The following is a 22220-nucleotide window of genomic DNA, read 5'->3' on the forward strand; positions in this document are numbered from 1 at the left end:
TTGGGAGGGAAGGGAGGTGATATTTAACAGCTTTTCTGTGGTGCTCTTTGCCGCCTCCTGCTGGGCAAGAGTGATATTTAGAATAGTAATTAGCTGATCCGTGGACTCATCGTGTCATTAAAAAGAAAGATACATTTTCATACTTACCTTTAAGACACCCATCCACATATAGCAGACAGCCAAACCAGTAATGAAACATATCAGCAGAAGTAATGGTACAAGAGTATATTGTCGATCTATAAAGGGAGGCAGCAGATGTATCCCTGCAACTAATTTACAGAGAGCCTTATGAAAAGTTTTCCCATAGGCGAAAACATGGTATCAGGCAATACTCCCTTCCCAACCCTCAAGACAAATACTACACTTAGAGAGGAACTGGGCATCAATATGCTTAGAAGCGCTTTTCACTGAAGAAATCAAGCACATCATGCTTCACCACCTCCTAAGGAGGCAAAGTTTTTTAAACTGAGGTATGAGTGAAGGTGGGAGGTGTATTTATAGGCATTTGAGCTTTGGGAAACTTTTCCCCCTCCTGGTAGGAATGTATATCCCATACGTCACTAGAGTTCATTAACTTTTGTCACCTATATGAAAGAAAAGGAAATTTATTCTTACCTGATAAATTTGTTTCTTTTACGATACGATGAGTCCACTAATTTCATCCTTACTTGTGGGATATCGCCTCCTGGTCAGCACAAGGAGGCAAAGAGCACCACAGCAGAGTTGTATATATATAGCTCCTCCCTTCCCTCCCACTCCAGTCATTCGACAGAAGTTAGGAAGAGAAAGGAAAAGCCAAGGTGCAGAGGTGACTGAAGTTTAACAAAATTAAAGACCTGTCTTACAAAAACAGGGTGGGCCGTGGACTCATCGTATCGTAAAAGAAACAAATCAGGTAAGAATAAATTTCCTTTTCTTTTACAAGATACGACGAGTCCATGGATTTCATCCTTACTTGTGGGATACAATACTAAAGCTATAGTACACGGATGGAAAAAAGGGAGGGACAAGACAGGGAACATAAACGGAAGGCACCACTGCTTGGAGAACTTTTATCCCAAAAACAGCCTCAGACGAGGCAAAAGTATCAAATTTGTAAAATTTGGAAAAAGTGTGAAGAGACGACCAAGTTGCAGTTTTGCAAATCTACTCAACAGAAGCATCATTTTCTACAGCCCATGAGGAAGCCACAGCCCTAGGGGAATGAGCCGTAATTTGTTCAGGAGGCTGCTGTCCAGCAGTCTCATATGCAAAACGGATGATACCCTTCAGCCAAAATGAGAGAGAGGAAGCCGTAGCTTTCTGACCCCTACGCTTCCCGGAAAACACAACAAACAGGGAAGACGATTGACGAAAATCCTTAGTTGCCTGTAAGTAAAACTTCAAAGCACGGACCACGTCCAAATTATGTAACAGTCGCTACTTCTAGGAAGGATTAGGATACAAGGAAGGAACAACAATTTCCTGATTAATATTCTTATCTGAAACAACTTAAGGAAGGAAACCGGGGATTGGTTCGTAACACCACCTTATCCGAATGAAAAATAAGATGAGAATAACATACTCTACGAAATAGCAACCAAAAACAAAACTTTCCAAGATAACTTAATATCAATGGAATGCATAGGTTCAAACTGAACCCCTCGAAGAACTGTAAGAACTAAATTCAAACTCCAAGGAGGAGCAGCAATTGGCCTAAATACAGGCACCAAAAAACAGAATTTATGCTTACCTGATAAACGGCGTCATCCTTACTTGTGGGAATATCTCTTCCCCAACAGGAAATGGCAAAGCTGGCCATATAGTCCCTCCTAGGCTCCGCCCACCCCAGTCATTCGACCGACGGACAGGAGGAAAAATATAGGAGAAACCATATGGTACCGTGGTGACTGTAGTTAGAGAAAATAATTCATCAGACCTGATTAAAAAACCAGGGCGGGCCGTGGACCGGACACACCGTTGGAGAAAGTAATTTATCAGGTAAGCATAAATTCTGTTTTCTCCAACATTGGTGTGTCCGGTCCACGGCGTCATCCTTACTTGTGGGAACCAATACCAAAGCTTTAGGACACGGATGAAGGGAGGGAGCAAATCAGGTTACCTAAACGGAAGGCACCACGGCTTGCAAAACCTCCCAAAAATAGCCTCCGAAGAAGCAAAAGTATCAAATTTGTAAAATTTGGCAAAAGTGTGCAGTGAAGACCAAGTCGCTGCCTTACATATCTGGTCAACAGAAGCCTCGTTCTTGAAGGCCCATGTGGAAGCCACAGCCCTAGTGGAGTGAGCTGTGATTCTTTCAGGAGGCTGCCGTCCGGAAGTCTCATAAGCCAATCGGATAATGCTTTTAAGCCAAAAGGAAAGAGAGGTAGAAGTCGCTTTTTGACCTCTCCTTTTACCAGAATAGACAACAAACAAAGAAGATGTTTGTCTGAAATCTTTTGTAGCCTCTAAATAGAATTTTAGAGCACGGACTACGTCCAAATTGTGTAACAAACGTTCCTTCTTTGAAACTGGATTCGGACATAAAGAAGGTACAACTATCTCCTGGTTAATATTCTTGTTAGAAACAACCTTTGGAAGAAAACCAGGCTTAGTACGCAAAACCACCTTATCTGCATGGAACACCAGATAGGGCGGAGAACACTGCAGAGCAGATAACTCTGAAACTCTTCTAGCAGAAGAAATAGCAACCAAAAACAAAACTTTCCAAGATAGTAACTTAATATCTATGGAATGTAAAGGTTCAAACGGAACCCCTTGAAGAACTGAAAGAACTAGATTTAGACTCCAGGGAGGAGTCAAAGGTCTGTAAACAGGCTTGATCCTAACCAGAGCTTGAACATCTGGCACAGCTGCCAGTCTTTTGTGTAGTAAGACAGATAAAGCAGAGATCTGTCCCTTTAGAGAACTTGCAGATAATCCTTTCTCCAAACCTTCTTGTAGAAAGGAGAGAATCTTAGGAATTTTTATCTTATTCCATGGGAATCCTTTAGATTCACACCAACAGATATATCTTTTCCATATTTTATGGTAAATCTTTCTAGTTACCGGTTTTCTGGCCTGAACCAGAGTATCTATCACAGAATCTGAAAACCCACGCTTTGAAAGAATCAAGCGTTCAATCTCCAAGCCGTCAGCTGGAGGGAGACCAGATTTGGATGTTCGAATGGACCCTGAACAAGAAGGTCCTGTCTCAAAGGTAGCTTCCATGGTGGAACCGATGACATATTCACCAGGTCTGCATACCAAGTCCTGCATGGCCATGCAGGAGCTATCAAGATCACTGAGGCCCTCTCCTGTTTGATCCTGGCTACCAGCCTGGGAATGAGAGGAAACGGTGGAAATACAGAAGCTAGGTTGAAGGTCCAAGGTGCTACTAGTGCATCTACTAGAGTCGCCTTGGGATCCCTGGATCTGGACCCGTAGCAAGGAACCTTGAAGTTCTGACGAGACGCCATCAGATCCATGTCTGGAATGCCCCATAATTGAGTTAGTTGGGCAAAGATCTCCGGGTGGAGTTCCCACTCCCCCGGATGGAATGTCTGACGACTCAGATAATCCGCTTCCCAGTTTTCCACACCTGGGATATGGATCGCAGATAGGTGGCAGGAGTGATCCTCCGCCCATTGAATTATTTTGGTCACTTCTTTCATCGCCAGGGAACTCCTTGTTCCCCCCTGATGATTGATATACGCAACAGTCGTCATGTTGTCTGATTGGAATCTTATGAATCTGGCCTTTGCTAGCTGAGGCCAAGCCCTGAGAGCATTGAAGATCGCTCTTAGTTCCAGAATGTTTATCGGGAGAAGAGACTCTTCCCGAGACCATAGTCCCTGAGCTTTCAGGGATTCCCAGACCGCGTCCCAGCCCACTAGACTGGCGTCTGTCGTGACAATGACCCACTCTGGTCTGCGGAAGCTCATTCCCTGGGATAGATGGTCCAGGGTCAGCCACCAACGGAGTGAATCTCTTGTCTTCTGATCTACTTGAATCATTGGAGACAAGTCTGTATAGTCCCCATTCCACTGTTTGAGCATGCACAGTTGTAATGGTCTTAGATGAATTCGTGCAAAAGGAACTATGTCCATTGCTGCAACCATCAACCCTACTACTTCCATGCACTGCGCTATGGAAGGACGTGGAACAGAATGAAGAACTTGACAAGTGCTTAGAAGTTTTGACTTTCTGACCTCTGTCAGAAAAATCCTCATTTCTAAGGAATCTATTATTGTTCCCAAGAAGGGAACTCTTGTTGACGGAGACAGAGAACTTTTTTCTATGTTCACCTTCCATCCGTGTGATCTGAGAAAGGCCAGAACGATGTCTGTATGAGCCTTTGCTTTTGACAGGGACGACGCTTGTATTAGAATGTCGTCCAAATAAGGTACTACTGCAATGCCCCTCGGTCTTAGAACCGCTAGAAGGGACCCTAGTACCTTTGTGAAAATCCTTGGAGCAGTGGCTAACCCGAATGGGAGGGCAACAAACTGGTAATGTTTGTCCAGAAAGGCGAACCTTAGGAACTGATGATGTTCTTTGTGGATAGGAATATGTAGGTACGCATCCTTTAGATCCACGGTAGTCATAAATTGACCTTCCTGGATAGTGGGTAGAATCGTTCGAATGGTTTCCATCTTGAACGATGGTACCCTGAGAAATTTGTTTAGGATCTTCAAATCCAAAATTGGTCTGAAAGTTCCATCTTTTTTGGGAACTACGAACAGATTTGAATAAAATCCCATTCCTTGTTCCTTTATTGGAACTGGGTGTATCACTCCCATCTTTAACAGGTCTTCTACACAATGTAAGAACTCCTGTCTCTTTATTTGTTTTAAGGATAAGTGAGACATGTGGAACCTTCCCCTTGGGGGTAGTTCCCTGAATTCCAGAAGATAACCCTGAGAAACTATTTCTAGTGCCCAGGGATCCTGAACATCTCTTGCCCAAGCCTGAGCAAAGAGAGAGAGTCTGCCCCCTACTAGATCCGGTCCCGGATCGGGGGCTACGCCTTCATGCTGTTTTGTTAGCAGCAGCAGGCTTCTTGGCCTGCTTACCCTTGTTCCAGCCTTGCATCGGTTTCCAGGCTGGTTTGGGTTGTGAGGCATTACCCTCTTGCTTAGAGGATGCAGAATTAGAGGCCGGTCCATTCCTGAAATTGCGAAAGGAACGAAAATTAGACTTATTCTTGGCCTTGAAAGGCCTATCTTGTGGAAGGGCGTGGCCCTTTCCCCCAGTGATGTCTGAGATAATCTCTTTCAATTCTGGTCCAAATAGAGTTTTACCTTTGAAAGGGATGTTAAGCAATTCTGTCTTGGATGACACATCCGCTGACCAAGACTTTAGCCAAAGCGCTCTGCGCGCCACGATTGCAAACCCTGAATTTTTCGCCGCTAATCTAGCTAATTGCAAAGCGGCATCTAAAATAAAAGAGTTAGCCAACTTAAGTGCGTGAACTCTGTCCATAACCTCCTCATATGGAGTCTCTCTACTGAGCGACTTTTCTAGTTCCTCGAACCAGAACCACGCTGCTGTAGTGACAGGAACAATGCACGAAATGGGTTGTAGAAGGTAACCTTGCTGTACAAAAATCTTTTTAAGCAAACCCTCCAATTTTTTATCCATAGGATCTTTGAAAGCACAATTATCCTCGATAGGAATGGTAGTGTGTTTGTTTAAAGTAGAAACTGCCCCCTCGACCTTAGGGACTGTCTGCCATAAGTCCTTTCTGGAGTCGACCATAGGAAATAATTTCTTAAATATAGGGGGGGGGGGAACAAAAGGTATGCCGGGCTTTTCCCACTCCTTATTCACTATGTCCCCCACCCGCTTGGGTATAGGAAAAGCGTCGGTGTGCACCGGAACCTCTAGGAACTTGTCCATCTTGCATAATTTCTCTGGAATGACCAAGTTGTCACAATCATCCAGAGTAGATAACACCTCCTTAAGCAGTGCGCGGAGATGTTCTAATTTAAATTTAAATGTCACAACATCAGGTTCAGCTTGTTGAGAAATTTTTCCTGAATCTGAAATTTCCCCATCTGACAAAACCTCCCTCATGGCCACTTCAGATTGGTGTGAGGGTATGACAGAACAATTATCATCAGCGCCCTCCTGCTCTTCAGTGTTTAAAACAGAGCAATCGCGCTTTCTCTGATATGTAGGCATTTTGGATAAAATATTTGCTATGGAGTTATCCATTACAGCCGTCAATTGTTGCATGGTAATAAGCATTGGCGCGCTAGATGTACTAGGGGCCTCCTGCGTGGGCAAAACTGGTGTAGAAACAGTAGGAGATGATGTAGTATCATGTTTACTCCCCTCATCTGAGGAATCATCTTGGGCAATTTCATTATCTGTGGCAGAACTGTCCTTACTTTGTTTGGACGCTATGGCACAATTATCACACAAATATAAATGGGGAGACACATTGGCTTTCATACATATAGAACATAGCTTATCCAAAGGCACAGACATGTTAAACAGGCTTAAACTTGTCAAAGCACAAAAAAAAAAAAAAAAAAAAAACACTATTACTGAATATGTGAAAAAGTATGAAGGAATTGTTCAAAAATTACCAAAATTTCACCACAGTGTCTTAAAGCATTAAGAGTATTGCACACCAATTTTCAGAGCTTTAACCCTCAACTCCGGAACCGGAGCCGTTTACAAATTTAACCCCTATACAGTCCCAGCTATAGCCTTTGCTGTGACCTAACCAAGCCCAGAGGGGAATACGATACCAAGTGACGCCTTCTAGAAACTTTTCCAGCTACTTTCAGATCCTCACACATGCATCTGCATGTCTTGCTCTCAAAAAACAACTGCGCAGTAATGGCGCGAAAAACAGAATTTATGTTTACCTGATAAATTACTTTCTCCAACGGTGTGTCCGGTCCACGGCGTCATCCTTACTTGTGGGATATTCTCTTCCCCAACAGGAAATGGCAAAGAGCCCAGCAAAGCTGGTCACATGATCCCTCCTAGGCTCCGCCTACCCCAGTCATTCGACCGACGTTAAGGAGGAATATTTGCATAGGAGAAACCATATGGTACCGTGGTGACTGTAGTTAAAGAAAATAAATTATCAGACCTGATTAAAAAAACCAGGGCGGGCCGTGGACCGGACACACCGTTGGAGAAAGTAATTTATCAGGTAAACATAAATTCTGTTTTCTCCAACATAGGTGTGTCCGGTCCACGGCGTCATCCTTACTTGTGGGAACCAATACCAAAGCTTTAGGACACGGATGAAGGGAGGGAGCAAATCAGGTCACCTAGATGGAAGGCACCACGGCTTGCAAAACCTTTCTCCCAAAAATAGCCTCAGAAGAAGCAAAAGTATCAAACTTGTAAAATTTGGTAAAAGTGTGCAGTGAAGACCAAGTCGCTGCCCTACATATCTGATCAACAGAAGCCTCGTTCTTGAAGGCCCATGTGGAAGCCACAGCCCTAGTGGAATGAGCTGTGATTCTTTCGGGAGGCTGCCGTCCGGCAGTCTCGTAAGCCAATCTGATGATGCTTTTAATCCAAAAAGAGAGAGGTAGAAGTTGCTTTTTGACCTCTCCTTTTACCAGAATAAACAACAAACAAGGAAGATGTTTGTCTAAAATCCTTTGTAGCATCTAAATAGAATTTTAGAGCGCGAACAACATCCAAATTGTGCAACAAACGTTCCTTCTTTGAAACTGGTTTCGGACACAGAGAAGGTACGATAATCTCCTGGTTAATGTTTTTGTTAGAAACAACTTTTGGAAGAAAACCAGGTTTAGTACGTAAAACCACCTTATCTGCATGGAACACCAGATAAGGAGGAGAACACTGCAGAGCAGATAATTCTGAAACTCTTCTAGCAGAAGAAATTGCAACCAAAAACAAAACTTTCCAAGATAATAACTTAATATCAACGGAATGTAAGGGTTCAAACGGAACCCCCTGAAGAACTGAAAGAACTAAATTGAGACTCCAAGGAGGAGTCAAAGATTTGTAAACAGGCTTGATTCTAACCAGAGCCTGAACAAAGGCTTGAACATCTGGCACAGCTGCCAGCTTTTTGTGAAGTAACACAGACAAGGCAGAAATCTGTCCCTTCAGGGAACTTGCAGATAATCCTTTATCCAATCCTTCTTGAAGGAAGGATAGAATCTTAACCTTGTCCCAAGGGAATCCTTTAGATTTACACCAACAGATATATTTTTTCCAAATTTTGTGGTAAATCTTTCTAGTTACAGGCTTTCTGGCCTGAACAAGAGTATCGATAACAGAATCTGAGAACCCTCGCTTCGATAAGATCAAGCGTTCAATCTCCAAGCAGTCAGCCGGAGTGAAACCAGATTCGGATGTTCGAACGGACCCTGAACAAGAAGGTCTCGTCTCAAAGGTAGCTTCCAAGGTGGAGCCGATGACATATTCACCAGATCTGCATACCAAGTCCTGCGTGGCCACGCAGGAGCTATCAAGATCACCGACGCCCTCTCCTGATTGATCCTGGCTACCAGCCTGGGGATGAGAGGAAACGGCGGGAACACATAAGCTAGTTTGAAGGTCCAAGGTGCTACTAGTGCATCCACTAGAGCCGCCTTGGGATCCCTGGATCTGGACCCGTAGCAAGGAACCTTGAAGTTCTGACGAGAGGCCATCAGATCCATGTCTGGAATGCCCCACAGCTGAGTGACTTGGGCAAAGATTTCCGGATGGAGTTCCCACTCCCCCGGATGCAATGTCTGACGACTCAGAAAATCCGCCTCCCAATTTTCCACTCCTGGGATGTGGATAGCAGACAGGTGGCAGGAGTGAGACTCCGCCCATAGAATGATTTTGGTCACTTCTTCCATCGCTAGGGAACTCCTTGTTCCCCCCTGATGGTTGATGTACGCAACAGTTGTCATGTTGTCTGATTGAAACCGTATGAACTTGGCCCTCGCTAGCTGAGGCCAAGCCTTGAGAGCATTGAATATCGCTCTCAGTTCCAGAATATTTATCGGTAGAAGAGATTCTTCCCGAGACCAAAGACCCTGAGCTTTCAGGGATCCCCAGACCGCGCCCCAGCCCATCAGACTGGCGTCGGTCGTGACAATGACCCACTCCGGTCTGCGGAATGTCATCCCTTGTGACAGGTTGTCCAGGGACAGCCACCAATGGAGTGAGTCTCTGGTCCTCTGATTTACTTGTATCTTCGGAGACAAGTCTGTATAGTCCCCATTCCACTGACTGAGCATGCACAGTTGTAATGGTCTTAGATGAATGCGCGCAAAAGGAACTATGTCCATTGCCGCTACCATCAAACCTATCACTTCCATGCACTGCGCTATGGAAGGAAGAGGAACGGAATGAAGTATCCGACAAGAGTCTAGAAGTTTTGTTTTTCTGGCCTCTGTCAGAAAAATCCTCATTTCTAAGGAGTCTATTATTGTTCCCAAGAAGGGAACCCTTGTTGACGGAGATAGAGAACTCTTTTCCACGTTCACTTTCCATCCGTGAGATCTGAGAAAGGCCAGGACAATGTCCGTGTGAGCCTTTGCTTGAGGAAGGGACGACGCTTGAATCAGAATGTCGTCCAAGTAAGGTACTACAGCAATGCCCCTTGGTCTTAGCACAGCTAGAAGGGACCCTAGTACCTTTGTGAAAATCCTTGGAGCGGTGGCTAATCCGAAAGGAAGCGCCACGAACTGGTAATGCTTGTCCAGGAATGCGAACCTTAGGAACCGATGATGTTCCTTGTGGATAGGAATATGTAGATACGCATCCTTTAAATCCACCGAGGTCATGAATTGACCTTCCTGGATGGAAGGAAGAATAGTTCGAATGGTTTCCATCTTGAACGATGGAACCTTGAGAAACTTGTTTAAGATCTTGAGATCTAAGATTGGTCTGAACGTTCCCTCTTTTTTGGGAACTATGAACAGATTGGAGTAGAACCCCATCCCTTGTTCTCCTAATGGAACAGGATGAATCACTCCCATTTTTAACAGGTCTTCTACACAATGTAAGAATGCCTGTCTTTTTATGTGGTCTGAAGACAACTGAGACCTGTGGAACCTCCCCCTTGGGGGAAGCCCTTTGAATTCCAGAAGATAACCTTGGGAAACTATTTCTAGCGCCCAAGGATCCAGAACATCTCTTGCCCAAGCCTGAGCGAAGAGAGAGAGTCTGCCCCCCACCAGATCCGGTCCCGGATCGGGGGCCAACATTTCATGCTGTCTTGGTAGCAGTGACAGGTTTCTTGGCCTGCTTTCCCTTGTTCCAGCCTTGCATTGGTCTCCAAGCTGGCTTGGTTTGAGAAGTATTACCCTCTTGCTTAGAGGACGTAGCACTTTGGGCTGGTCCATTTCTACGAAAGGGACGAAAATTAGGTTTATTTTTTGCCTTGAAAGGCCGATCCTGAGGAAGGGCGTGGCCCTTACCCCCAGTGATATCAGAGATAATCTCTTTCAAGTCAGGGCCAAACAGCGTTTTCCCCTTGAAAGGAATGTTAAGTAGCTTGTTCTTGGAAGACGCATCAGCTGACCAAGATTTCAACCAAAGCGCTCTGCGCGCCACAATAGCAAACCCAGAATTCTTAGCCGCTAACCTAGCCAATTGCAAAGTGGCGTCTAGGGTGAAAGAATTAGCCAATTTGAGAGCATTGATTCTGTCCATAATCTCCTCATAAGGAGGAGAATCACTATCGACCGCCTTTATCAGCTCATCGAACCAGAAACACGCGGCTGTAGCGACAGGGACAATGCATGAAATTGGTTGTAGAAGGTAACCCTGCTGAACAAACATCTTTTTAAGTAAACCTTCTAATTTTTTATCCATAGGATCTTTGAAAGCACAACTATCCTCTATGGGTATAGTGGTGCGTTTGTTTAAAGTGGAAACCGCTCCCTCGACCTTGGGGACTGTCTGCCATAAGTCCTTTCTGGGGTCGACCATAGGGAAACAATTTTTTAAATATGGGGGGAGGGACGAAAGGAATACCGGGCCTTTCCCATTCTTTATTAACAATGTCCGCCACCCGCTTGGGTATAGGAAAAGCTTCTGGGAGCCCCGGGACCTCTAGGAACTTGTCCATTTTACATAGTTTCTCTGGGATGACCAACTTGTCACAATCATCCAGAGTGGATAATACCTCCTTAAGCAGAATGCGGAGATGTTCCAACTTAAATTTAAATGTAATCACATCAGGTTCAGCTTGTTGAGAAATGTTCCCTGAATCAGTAATTTCTCCCTCAGACAAAACCTCCCTGGCCCCATCAGACTGGTTTAGGGGCCCTTCAGAACCATTATTATCAGCGTCGTCATGCTCTTCAGTATCTAAAACAGAGCAGTCGCGCTTACGCTGATAAGTGTTCATTTTGGCTAAAATGTTTTTGACAGAATTATCCATTACAGCCGTTAATTGTTGCATAGTAAGGAGTATTGGCGCGCTAGATGTACTAGGGGCCTCCTGAGTGGGCAAGACTCGTGTAGACGAAGGAGGGAATGATGCAGTACCATGCTTACTCCCCTCACTTGAGGAATCATCTTGGGCATCATTGTCATTGTCACATAAATCACATTTATTTAAATGAATAGGAATTCTGGCTTCCCCACATTCAGAACACAGTCTATCTGGTAGTTCAGACATGTTAAACAGGCATAAACTTGATAACAAAGTACAAAAAACGTTTTAAAATAAAACCGTTACTGTCACTTTAAATTTTAAACTGAACACACTTTATTACTGCAATTGCGAAAAAATATGAAGGAATTGTTCAAAATTCACCAAATTTTCACCACAGTGTCTTAAAGCCTTAAAAGTATTGCACACCAAATTTGGAAGCTTTAACCCTTAAAATAACGGAACCGGAGCCGTTTTTGACTTTAACCCCTTTACAGTCCCTGGTATCTGCTTTGCTGAGACCCAACCAAGCCCAAAGGGGAATACGATACCAAATGACGCCTTCAGAAAGTCTTTTCAAAGTATCAGAGCTCCTCTCACATGCGACTGCATGTCATGCCTCTCAAAAACAAGTGCGCAACACCGGCGCGAAAATGAGGCTCTGCCTATGATTTGTGAAAGCCCCTAAAGAGAAAGGTGTCTAAAAAAGTGCCTGCCGATATAAACTTATCAAAATATCCAGATTAAATGATTCCTCAAGGCTAAATATGTGTTAATAATGAATCGATTTAGCCCAGAAAAAGTCTACAGTCTTAATAAGCCCTTGTGAAGCCCTTATTTACGATCTTAATAAACATGGCTTACCGGATCCCATAGGGAAAATGACAGCTTCCAGCATTACATCGTCTTGTTAGAATGTGTCATACCTCAAGCAGCAAGAGACTGCTCACTGTTCCCCCAACTGAAGTTAATTGCTCTCAACAGTCCTGTGTGGAACAGCCATGGATTTTAGTGACGGTTGCTAAAATCATTTTCCTCATACAAACAGAAATCTTCATCTCTTTTCTGTTTCTGAGTAAATAGTACATACCAGCACTATTTTAAAATAACAAACTCTTGATTGAATAATAAAAACTACAGTTAAACACTAAAAAACTCTAAGCCATCTCCGTGGAGATGTTGCCTGTACAACGGCAAAGAGAATGACAGGGGTAGGCGGAGCCTAGGAGGGATCATGTGACCAGCTTTGCTGGGCTCTTTGCCATTTCCTGTTGGGGAAGAGAATATCCCACAAGTAAGGATGACGCCGTGGACCGGACACACCTATGTTGGAGAAATGACAGCTTCCAGCATTACATCGTCTTGTTAGAATGTGTCATACCTCAAGCAGCAAGAGACTGCTCACTGTTCCCCCAACTGAAGTTAATTCCTCTCAACAGTCCTGTGTGGAACAGCCATGGATTTTAGTAACGGTTGCTAAAATCATTTTCCTCATACAAACAGAAATCTTCATCTCTTTTCTGTTTCAGAGTAAATAGTACATACCAGCACTATTTTAAAATAACAAACTCTTGATTGAATAATAAAAACTACAGTTAAACACTAAAAAACTCTAAGCCATCTCCGTGGAGATGTTGCCTGTACAACGGCAAAGAGAATGACTAGGGTAGGCGGAGCCTAGGAGGGATCATGTGACCAGCTTTGCTGGGCTCTTTGCCATTTCCTGTTGGGGAAGAGAATATCCCACAAGTAAGGATGACGCCGTGGACCGGACACACCTATGTTGGAGAAATGAGGCTCAGCCTACAACTGGGAAGGCCCTCCCTGACTGGAAAAGGTGTCTAACATAGTGCCTGCCGTTAAAAAACGTTCCCCAAGTTTATAAATGTGAATTATCAGCATAAACATGTATAAAATGCCCAAATAAAGCAATCGATTTAGCCCATAAAAGTGTCTACCAGTTTTATAGCCCATATTAAGCTCTTTATTCTGTTTGCTTGACTAAGAAAATGGCTTACCGGTCCCCATGAGGGGAAATGACAGCCTTCCAGCATTACATTGTCTTGTTAGAAATATGGCTAGTCATACCTTAAGCAGAAAAGTCTGCTAACTGTTTCCCCCAACTGAAGTTACTTCATCTCAACAGTCCTATGTGGAAACAGCAATCGATTTTAGTTACTGTCTGCTAAAATCATCTTCCTCTCACAAACAGAAATCTTCATCCTTTTCTGTTTCAGAGTAAATAGTACATACCAGCACTATTTTAAAATAACAAACACTTGATAGAAGAATAAAAAACTACATTTAAACACCAAAAAACTCTTAACCATCTCCGTGGAGATGTTGCCTGTGCAACGGCAAAGAGAATGACTGGGGTGGGCGGAGCCTAGGAGGGACTATATGGCCAGCTTTGCTGGGACTCTTTGCCATTTCCTGTTGGGGAAGAGATATTCCCACAAGTAAGGATGACGCCGTGGACCGGACACACCAATGTTGGAGAAACAAAACTTTCCAAGATAACTTAATATCAATGGAATGCATAGGTTCAAACTGAACCCCTTGAAGAACTGTAAGAACTAAATACAAACTCCAAGGAGGAGCAGCAATTGGCCTAAATACAGGCCTGATTCTAGTAAGAGTCTGACAAAAAGATTGAACATCTGGAACATCAGCCAGACACTTGTGTAACAAAATAGATAAAGCAGAAATCTATCCCTTTAAAGAAATTGCTGACAACCCTTTCTCCAATCCTTCTTGGAGAAAAGACAAAATTCTGGGAATCCTAACCCTACTCCATGAGTAGCCCTTGGATTCACACCAATAAAGATATTTACGCAATATCTTATGGTAAATTTTCCTAGTAACAGGCTTACGTGCCTGAATCAAGGTATCTATGACCAAATCAGAAAACCCTCGCTAAGATAAAATTAAGCATTCAATCTCCAAGCAGTTAGCTGCAGACACACTAGATTCGGGTGATGGACGGGACCCTGAATGAGAAGGTCTTTCCTCAAAGGGAGCTTCCACGGTGGCTGAGATGACATGTCCACCAGATCGGCATACCAAATCCTGCGAGGCCAAGCAGGGGCGATGAGGATCACCGAAGCCCTCTCCTGTTTGACTCGAGCAATCACCCAGGGAAGGAGAGCAAATGGAGGGAATACATAAGCTAGGCTGAAAGACCAAGGCACTGCCAAGGCATCTATCAGCTCGGCCTGGGGATCCCTGGACCTATATCTCGGAAGCTTGGCATTCTGACGAGACGCCATGAGATCCAAATCCGGCCTGCCCCTTCTGAGAATCAGGGTGAAAAACACCTCCGGATGGAGTTCTCACCCCCCCGGATGAAATGTCTGCTCAGAAAATACGCTTCCCAGTTTCTAACCCTGGGATGTGGATCGTTGACAGATGGCAAGAGTGAGACTCCGCCCACAGTATTATCTTGGCTACTTCTGTCATCGCCAAGGAACTCCTTGTTCCTCCCTGATGATTGATGTAAGCTACAGTCGTTATGTTGTCCGACTGAAATCTGATGAATTGAGCCGAGGCCAAGCCTGAAGCGCATTGAATATTGCTCTCAACTCTAGGATATTGATGGGAAGGAGAGACTCTGCCTGAGTCCACACACCCTGAGGCCTTAGGGAGTTCCAGACTGCTCCCCATCTAACCAGGCTGGCATCCGTTGTCACTATTACCCATGAGGGTCCGCGGAAGCAGGTCCCCTGGGATAGATGATCCAGCGACAACCACCATAGAAGATAGTCCCTTGTCTCCTGGTCTAGATTTATGTGAGGAGACAAATCTGTATAATCTCAGTTCCACTGTCTGAGCATGCTCAGTTGCAGAGGTCTGAGATGAAAACGAGCAAACGGGATGATGTCCATTGCCGCTACCTTCAATCCAATTGCCTCCATGCACTGAGCCACTGACGGCCGAGGATTGGTCTGAAGGGTCCGGCATGTATTCAAAATCTAACTTTCTGACTTCAGTCAAAAAGATTTTCATGGATAGAGTCGATTAGAGTTCCCAAGAAAGGAACCCTTGTCTGTGGAACCAGCAAACTTTTCCAGATTCACTTTCCACCCGTGAGTCCTCAGAAAGGACAGAACAATTTCGGTATGAGACTTTGCTAGCTGATAAGACGCCTGGTTTAGAATATCGTCCAGATAAGACGCCACTGCAATGCCCCGCGGTCTTAGAACCGCCAGCAGACCCCAGAACCTTTGTGAAAACTCTGGGTGCCGTGGCCAGCTCGAAAGGAAGAGCCACGAACTGAAAATGTTTGTCCAGGAAGGCAAACCTCAGGAACTTGTCTCTTATCTCTGTGGATAGGAACATGAAGATATGCATCCTTTAGATCCACGGTAGTCATAAATTGACCCTCCTGAATCAACGGAAGAATGGTCCGAATAGTTTCCATCTTGAAGGATGGAAATCTGAGAAACTTGTTTAGACTATTGAGGTCTAAAATAGGTCGGAACGTTCCCTCTTTTTTGGGAACTACAAAGATTTGAATAAAACCCCTGTCCCTGTATTGGAACGGGACATATTACTCCAATGGTAGAGAGGTCTCCTACACAACATAAGAACACCTCTCTATCTGGTCTGCAGATAATCGAGAAAGAAGAAACCTTCCTCTGGGAGAAGAGTTTCTGAATTCCAACTGATACCCCTGAGACACAATTCCCAGCGTCCAGTGATCCTGAACATCTCTTATCCAGGCCTGGACGAAGAGAGAGAGTCTGCCGCCCACAAGATCAGGTCCCGGATCGGGGGCCGACCCTTCATGCTAACTTGGTAGCAGCAGCAGGCTTCTTGGATTGTTTACCCTTGTTCCAAGACTGGTTGGGTCTCCAAGTGGACTTGGCTTGTGAATAATTCCCTTCCTGTTTAGCGGAAGAGGGAACTCCCTTGAAATTTCGAAAGGAACGAAAATTACTCTGTTGCCCTCTCTGTTTGGACGTTTTATCCTGAGGGAGGAGATGACCCTTGCCTCCCGTTATGTCAGAGATAATTTCCTTCAAGTCAGGCCCGAACAGGGTCTTCCCCTTGTAAGGAATAGCCAAAAGCTTAGACTTGGATGACACATACGCAGACCAAGACTTTAACCATAAAGCCCTACGTGCTAAGATGGCAAAGCCCGAAATCTTAGCCGCCAATTTAGTAATCTACAGAGAAGCATCCTTAATAAACAAATTAGCTAACTTAAGAGCTTTAATCCGATCCTGTATCTCCTCCAAAGGAGTCTGTTTTAAGAGATTCCTCTAGAGCATCAAACCAATAAGTGGCCGCACTGGTCACTAACAATGCAGGCCGCCAGTTGTAAAAGGAATCCCTGGCGAACGTAAATCTTCTTAAGGAGACCCTCCAACTTCTTATCCATAGGGTCCTTAAAAGCACAACTATCCTCAATAGGAATAGTAGTCCGTTTGGCCAGGGTAGAAATGGCCCCCTCTACTTTAGGGACCGTCTGCCAAGAATCCTTAATAGCGTCGGCTATAGGATACATCTTTTTAAATATGGGCGAAGGAGAGAAGGGAATGCCTGGTCTCCCATTCTTTCGCAATAATCTCCGAAGTCCTCTTAGGAACAGGAAAGACATCTGAGTAAGAATGAACTTCCAAGTATCTGTCTAACTTACTCAATTTCTCTGGCGGAACCACTATTGAGTCACAGTCATCCAGAGTAACCAACACCTCCCTCAGTAATAAATGGAGGTGCTCAAGCTTAAACCTGAAGGAAACCACATCAGGATCAGTTAAGGGCAAAGCACTCCCTGATTCAGAAAGTTCACCCTCAGAGAGTACCTCCGTACTCTGCAATTCAGAATCCCGGGAGGGTACATCCGTAATCGCCATTATAGTATCAGAGGCAGAATGGACTGCATAGTTGTCCCTTCTTGTACGCTTGCCGTGCGATATGGGAAAACTGGATAACGCATCAGAAAGTGTAGAGGACATAACTGCAGCAATGTCTTTTAAAGTAAATGCTGCAGACACTGGCAAAATACATGGCACCGCTTGCTCGGGCATTAAAGGCTGTGACGCTTGGGGAGAAATCTGCGGCATACCTTGCATCTGTAGACTCTTGAGAAGCATCCGCCTTAGGCAAAGGTTTATATATATAAATAAAAAATAAAAATAAAAATTGTCTCTATAATGTAAGGCCCTCTTCACAACATGGACAAAAAGGAACCGGAGGTTCCACAGTGGCATCCAAACACATAGAGCATGCTACAGTCTGAAAATCGTCTGGATCCATACTAGCAGAATTATGAAAAAAAAAAATAAAAAAAAATTCTTCTATATTCTTTATTTAAATGAAATTCAAATTAATGGTTAAAAGGCTTGTCAGTAGTATAAAGTAATCCTGACAAGACACTGTTTTCTTTAAAAAGTAAAAAGACTGATAATTTTCCTGATGCACAGAAAAACGTTCAACAACTTCTCAAAAAAAAACTAATGAAAGCTACAGCACCTCGCCTCAACAGCTCTGCTGAGGCGCCTACCTGCCCCCACGGTCCGCCGACCACTTCTAGGCACAACCCGGAACTTTAGCCAACACCACCTAAAACCGCTTGCTTTATTTTGCAAACCATGTGGTTGAGGTGTCACTCACAATGTCTGCACGAACAGCCGGTGACTTCCAGAGAAGTAGAATACGGCGTGGCTACTGACAAAGCGCGCCAAGTGAAAACCCCACCCATCGTGGGCGCAACCTAAGTGATCCGAAACTATCTGTAAAAAATGTACAACACAGCCGTGCACCGGAGTCCATTAACCAGACTCCGACACACACTCCCAGCGTCAGCCTCACGCTTGCTCTAATGTGAATACACTTGATAGAGACCTGCTGTCCAGTATCTGGACACAAACAATGAATCCCAGCGTTTCTAGGCCTACTTTAATAAAAGCCAGTACAGCCTGATAAAACAAATTATTGTGTCGGTTGACATCTTATTCCATAATGAGAACCCACACACTGTTAATAGGAAAGCCCTTTCCAGAGCCCAGAGTCCTCAACAGATTAGCAGTGTATAGCCAATTCTGAGATATGCTGAAAGCCCCAGAAATAAAAGACTGCACTTACCTCTATGCTGAGCGACAGCATGAAAGTCTCACAGTATCAAGAGGTCTTCTCCATCCTGCAGTTCTGTAAACACAGAAGGGCCATAGTTAATATTCTCTAAGACCATCAACATAAGGGCAGCACAAGTATGGGAGGCGCAGTGAAGCTAAAACCCCACCAGTTCCCATTGCTTTAAAGCCACAAGTAGCTCTACTCTAGAGGCTGACAAGGTATACAGCTACACCCCACAGCAAAATAGCACTCACTGGTACCATTTTAAAATAATAAACTCTTGATTGAAGAATCTAAACTAACACCTCACTTTACCTCTTCCTATCACTAACACAGGCAAAGAGAATGACTGGAGTGGGAGGGAAGGGAGGAGCTATATATACAGCTCTGCTGTGGTGCTCTTTGCCGCCTCCTGCTGACCAGGAGGCGATATCCCACAAGCAAGGATGAAATCCGTGGACTCATCGTATCTTGTAAAAGAAAATGTGTTTTTGACAAGAGAAGGATACCTAATGTACAGAGAAATTAAGCCAAAGCCGTTTCTTTTCCTTGCCTGAATGAAGGCAAAAATGGTTGTCTAATAAATTAGGGTTACACAATAGATTTTTTTCTACAGAATATAAACAGCATGCATGGCTTGAGAAGGAAGATTGTGAATACCTGAGCAGGAGAAGGGCTTGGAGTAGTGCTCTTGGCTTTCTTAACAGCTGGGGGAGCAGGAGACCAGTTGACAGACTGGGAGCGTGACCGTACTGGCGAGGGAGATCTTTCATTTTTGGGTTCTGGCTCTGGGGATCCTGATGCAGATCTGGAGGAAGATACTCTTCTAGCAGGTGGTGGGCTTGGTGAATCACTTAAAGTAGAAAGAAAATATTAGGCACAAAGCATCAAATTAAATAAGAAATAATCTATTTGCCTCAATTTCAATTACATAAAACAGCAGTAACATAAGTTATATCTTCCTTAAAGGGACATTAAAAATATTTAACGTATTTTAAAATAAATACAATTAAATGTGATAATTTCTTGAAACTCCCCTGAATAAAACCATATTTCGGTTTCAAGCTGTAGAGACATGGTAATGAACACCAGTTAAGAACTGTGAAGTTATCCTTACCAGCTAGTGAACAAGCTCTAAGGATCAGCTGTGCACAAACATGCATATAATTATGTTGCAAGAACAGCAGCTACAAATAGGCTTTAACATTTTAAAGCATAGGTGTAGCAAGCAGTTTAAAAGGGATACTAAACTTTTTCTTTCATGACTCAGAGCATGTAATTTTAAGCAACTTTCTAATTAACTATCAATTTCTCTTCGTTCTCTTGCTATCTTTATTCAAAAAAGCAGGAATGTAAAGCTTAGGTGCCGGCCCCTTTTTGGTGGCTAAATGTAGCCACCAATAAAAGCAAGCACTATACAGGGCGCTGAACCTAAAATGGGCCGGCTCCTTAGATTTACATTACTGCTTTTTAAAAACAAAATTTATGCTTACCTGATAAATTATTTTCTTTCCTGGCATGGAGAGAATCCACGATTCCATTCAATTAATGTTGGGAAATTCAGCGCCTGGCCACCAGGAGGCAAACAACCACAGCCAGAGCTCAACTGTCCTCCCATTACCCATACTTCCCCAGTCATTCAGCAGAGGAATAAAGCAAAGGTAGGAGAACTAGAGGTAAATAGGTGCCTGAAGTTTAGAATAAAAATTAAATGCCAAAAATAAATAAATAAATAGGGCGGGCCGTTGACTCTCCATGCCAGGAAAGAAAATAATCAGGTAAGCATAAATTTGGTTCTCTTTCCAATGGCATGGAGAGTCCACGATTACATTCAATTACTGTTGGGAAACCAATACCCAAGTCAGAGAGGACACATCTACAGGGGAGGGAGAACTAAAGGCATGTGGAGCTAAACTGAAGGCACCACCGCTTGAAGAACCTCTCTCCCAAAAGCCTCAGCTGAGGCAAAAACATCAAACTTGTAAAATTTAGAAAAAGTATGTAAAGACCAAGTACCTGACCTTACAGATTTGTTCCATGGATGCTTCATTTTAATAGCCCAAGAAGACGACCCAGCAAGGGTAGAGTGAGCCGTAATTTTCTCAGGAGGCTGCTGACCAGCAATAGGAGAGAGAGTAGTTGCTGTGGCTTTTTGACCCTTGTGTCTACCAGAGTACACTAAGAACAAAGCAGGAGACTGTCTAAAATCCTTAGTAGTATGGAGGTAAAACTTTAAGGCATGCACAACATCCAAGCTGTGTAACTACCATTCCTTCTGAGAAGGATTAGAGAAAAAAAGGAACTACAATGATCTGATTGATATTGCAATCGGAGATAACTTTAGGAAGAAATTACAATTTGGTACAAAGAACAGCCTTATCTGCATGTAAAATAAGATAAGGAGAATCACACTGTAAAGTGTGCAACTCTACGAGCAGAAGAAATGGCCAACAAAAACAAAACTTTCCAATTTAATATCAACAGAATGCATAGGCTCAAACAGAGCCTGTTGCAGAACACGAAGAACTAGATTCATCCAAAGAGGAGCAACAGATTTAAACAGAGGCCTGATTCTGACCGGTGCCTGAACTAAAGATTGAACGTCTGGAAATTTAGATAACTTCTTGTGAAGTAAAACCGAAAGGGTAGAGATCTGTCCCTTTAAGGAACTAGCCGACAAACCCTTCTCCAAACACTCTTGGAGAAACAGAATACGGGGAACTCTAACCATTTGCCAAGGAAATCCTCGAGATTCGCACCAGGAGAGATAAGAAAATTTATGCTTACCTGATTACATATGGGATATTCCCCTCCTGGTCAGCAGGAAGCGGCAAAGAGCACCACAGCAGAGCTGTTAAATAGCTCCTCCCTTCCCTCCCACTCCAGTCATTCGACCGAAGTTAGGAAGAGAAAGGAAAAGCCAAGGTGCAGAGGTGTCTGAAGTTTACAATAATTAACAACCTGTCTTAAAAGATCAGGTAAGCATAAAATGTTCTTCTCTTTTTAAAGACACGATGAGTCCACAGATCATCTTCATTACTTATGGGATACAATACCCAAGCTAGAGGACACAGATAAGGGAGGGACAAGACAGGGAACCTAAACGGAAGGCACCACTGCTTGAAGAACCTTTTTCCCAAAAGCAGCCTTATAGAATTTCCAAAAAGTGTGGAGAGGACCAAGTTGCAAATCTGTACCACAGAAGCTTCATTTTTGAATGCCCATGAGGAAGCAACAGCCCTAGTAGAATGAGCCGTAACTCTCTCAGGAGGCTGCTGTCCAGCAGTCTCATATGCAAATGTAGCTTCCTGACCCTTACGTTTCCCATAGAAAATTACAAACAAAGAAGGGGACTGACGAAAGTCCTTAGTTGCTTGTAAATAAAATTTTAAAGCACAGACCACGTCCAAATTGTGCAGAAGACGTTCTTTCTGAGAAGATTAGGACACAAGGAAAGAACATCAATCTCCTGATTAATGTTCCTATCTGAAACAACCTTAGGAAGAAAACCTAGTTTAGTATGTAAAACTAACTTATCTGAATGGAAAATAAAGTAAGGCGAAGTGTATTGCAACACCGAGAGCTCAGACACTCTACGAGCTGAAGAAATAGCAACAAGAAATAACAGTTTTCAAGATAACTTAATATCTAAGGAATGCATAGGCTCAAACGGAGCCCCTTGAAGAATCTTGAGAACTAAATTCAGACTCCATGGAGGAGTAACTGGTTTGAACACAGGCCTGATCTTAACCAAGGCCTGACAAAATGATTGTACATC

The 22220-nt window shown here is 43.7% G+C and overlaps 1 protein-coding gene across 1 annotated transcript in view; it reads right to left on the reverse strand.

Moving 5' to 3' along the window:
• SRRM1 (serine and arginine repetitive matrix 1) overlaps positions 1-22220 on the reverse strand; it is a gene marked incomplete in the record, with an annotated part of 533145 nt that overhangs the window by 25534 nt on the left and 485391 nt on the right. The window contains 1 exon segment of the mRNA XM_053705381.1: positions 19103-19295. Coding sequence (XP_053561356.1) covers positions 19103-19295 — 193 coding nt within the window.

This window comes from Bombina bombina, chromosome 3 (assembly GCF_027579735.1).
Source record: "Bombina bombina isolate aBomBom1 chromosome 3, aBomBom1.pri, whole genome shotgun sequence".
NCBI lineage: Eukaryota > Metazoa > Chordata > Amphibia > Anura > Bombinatoridae > Bombina > Bombina bombina.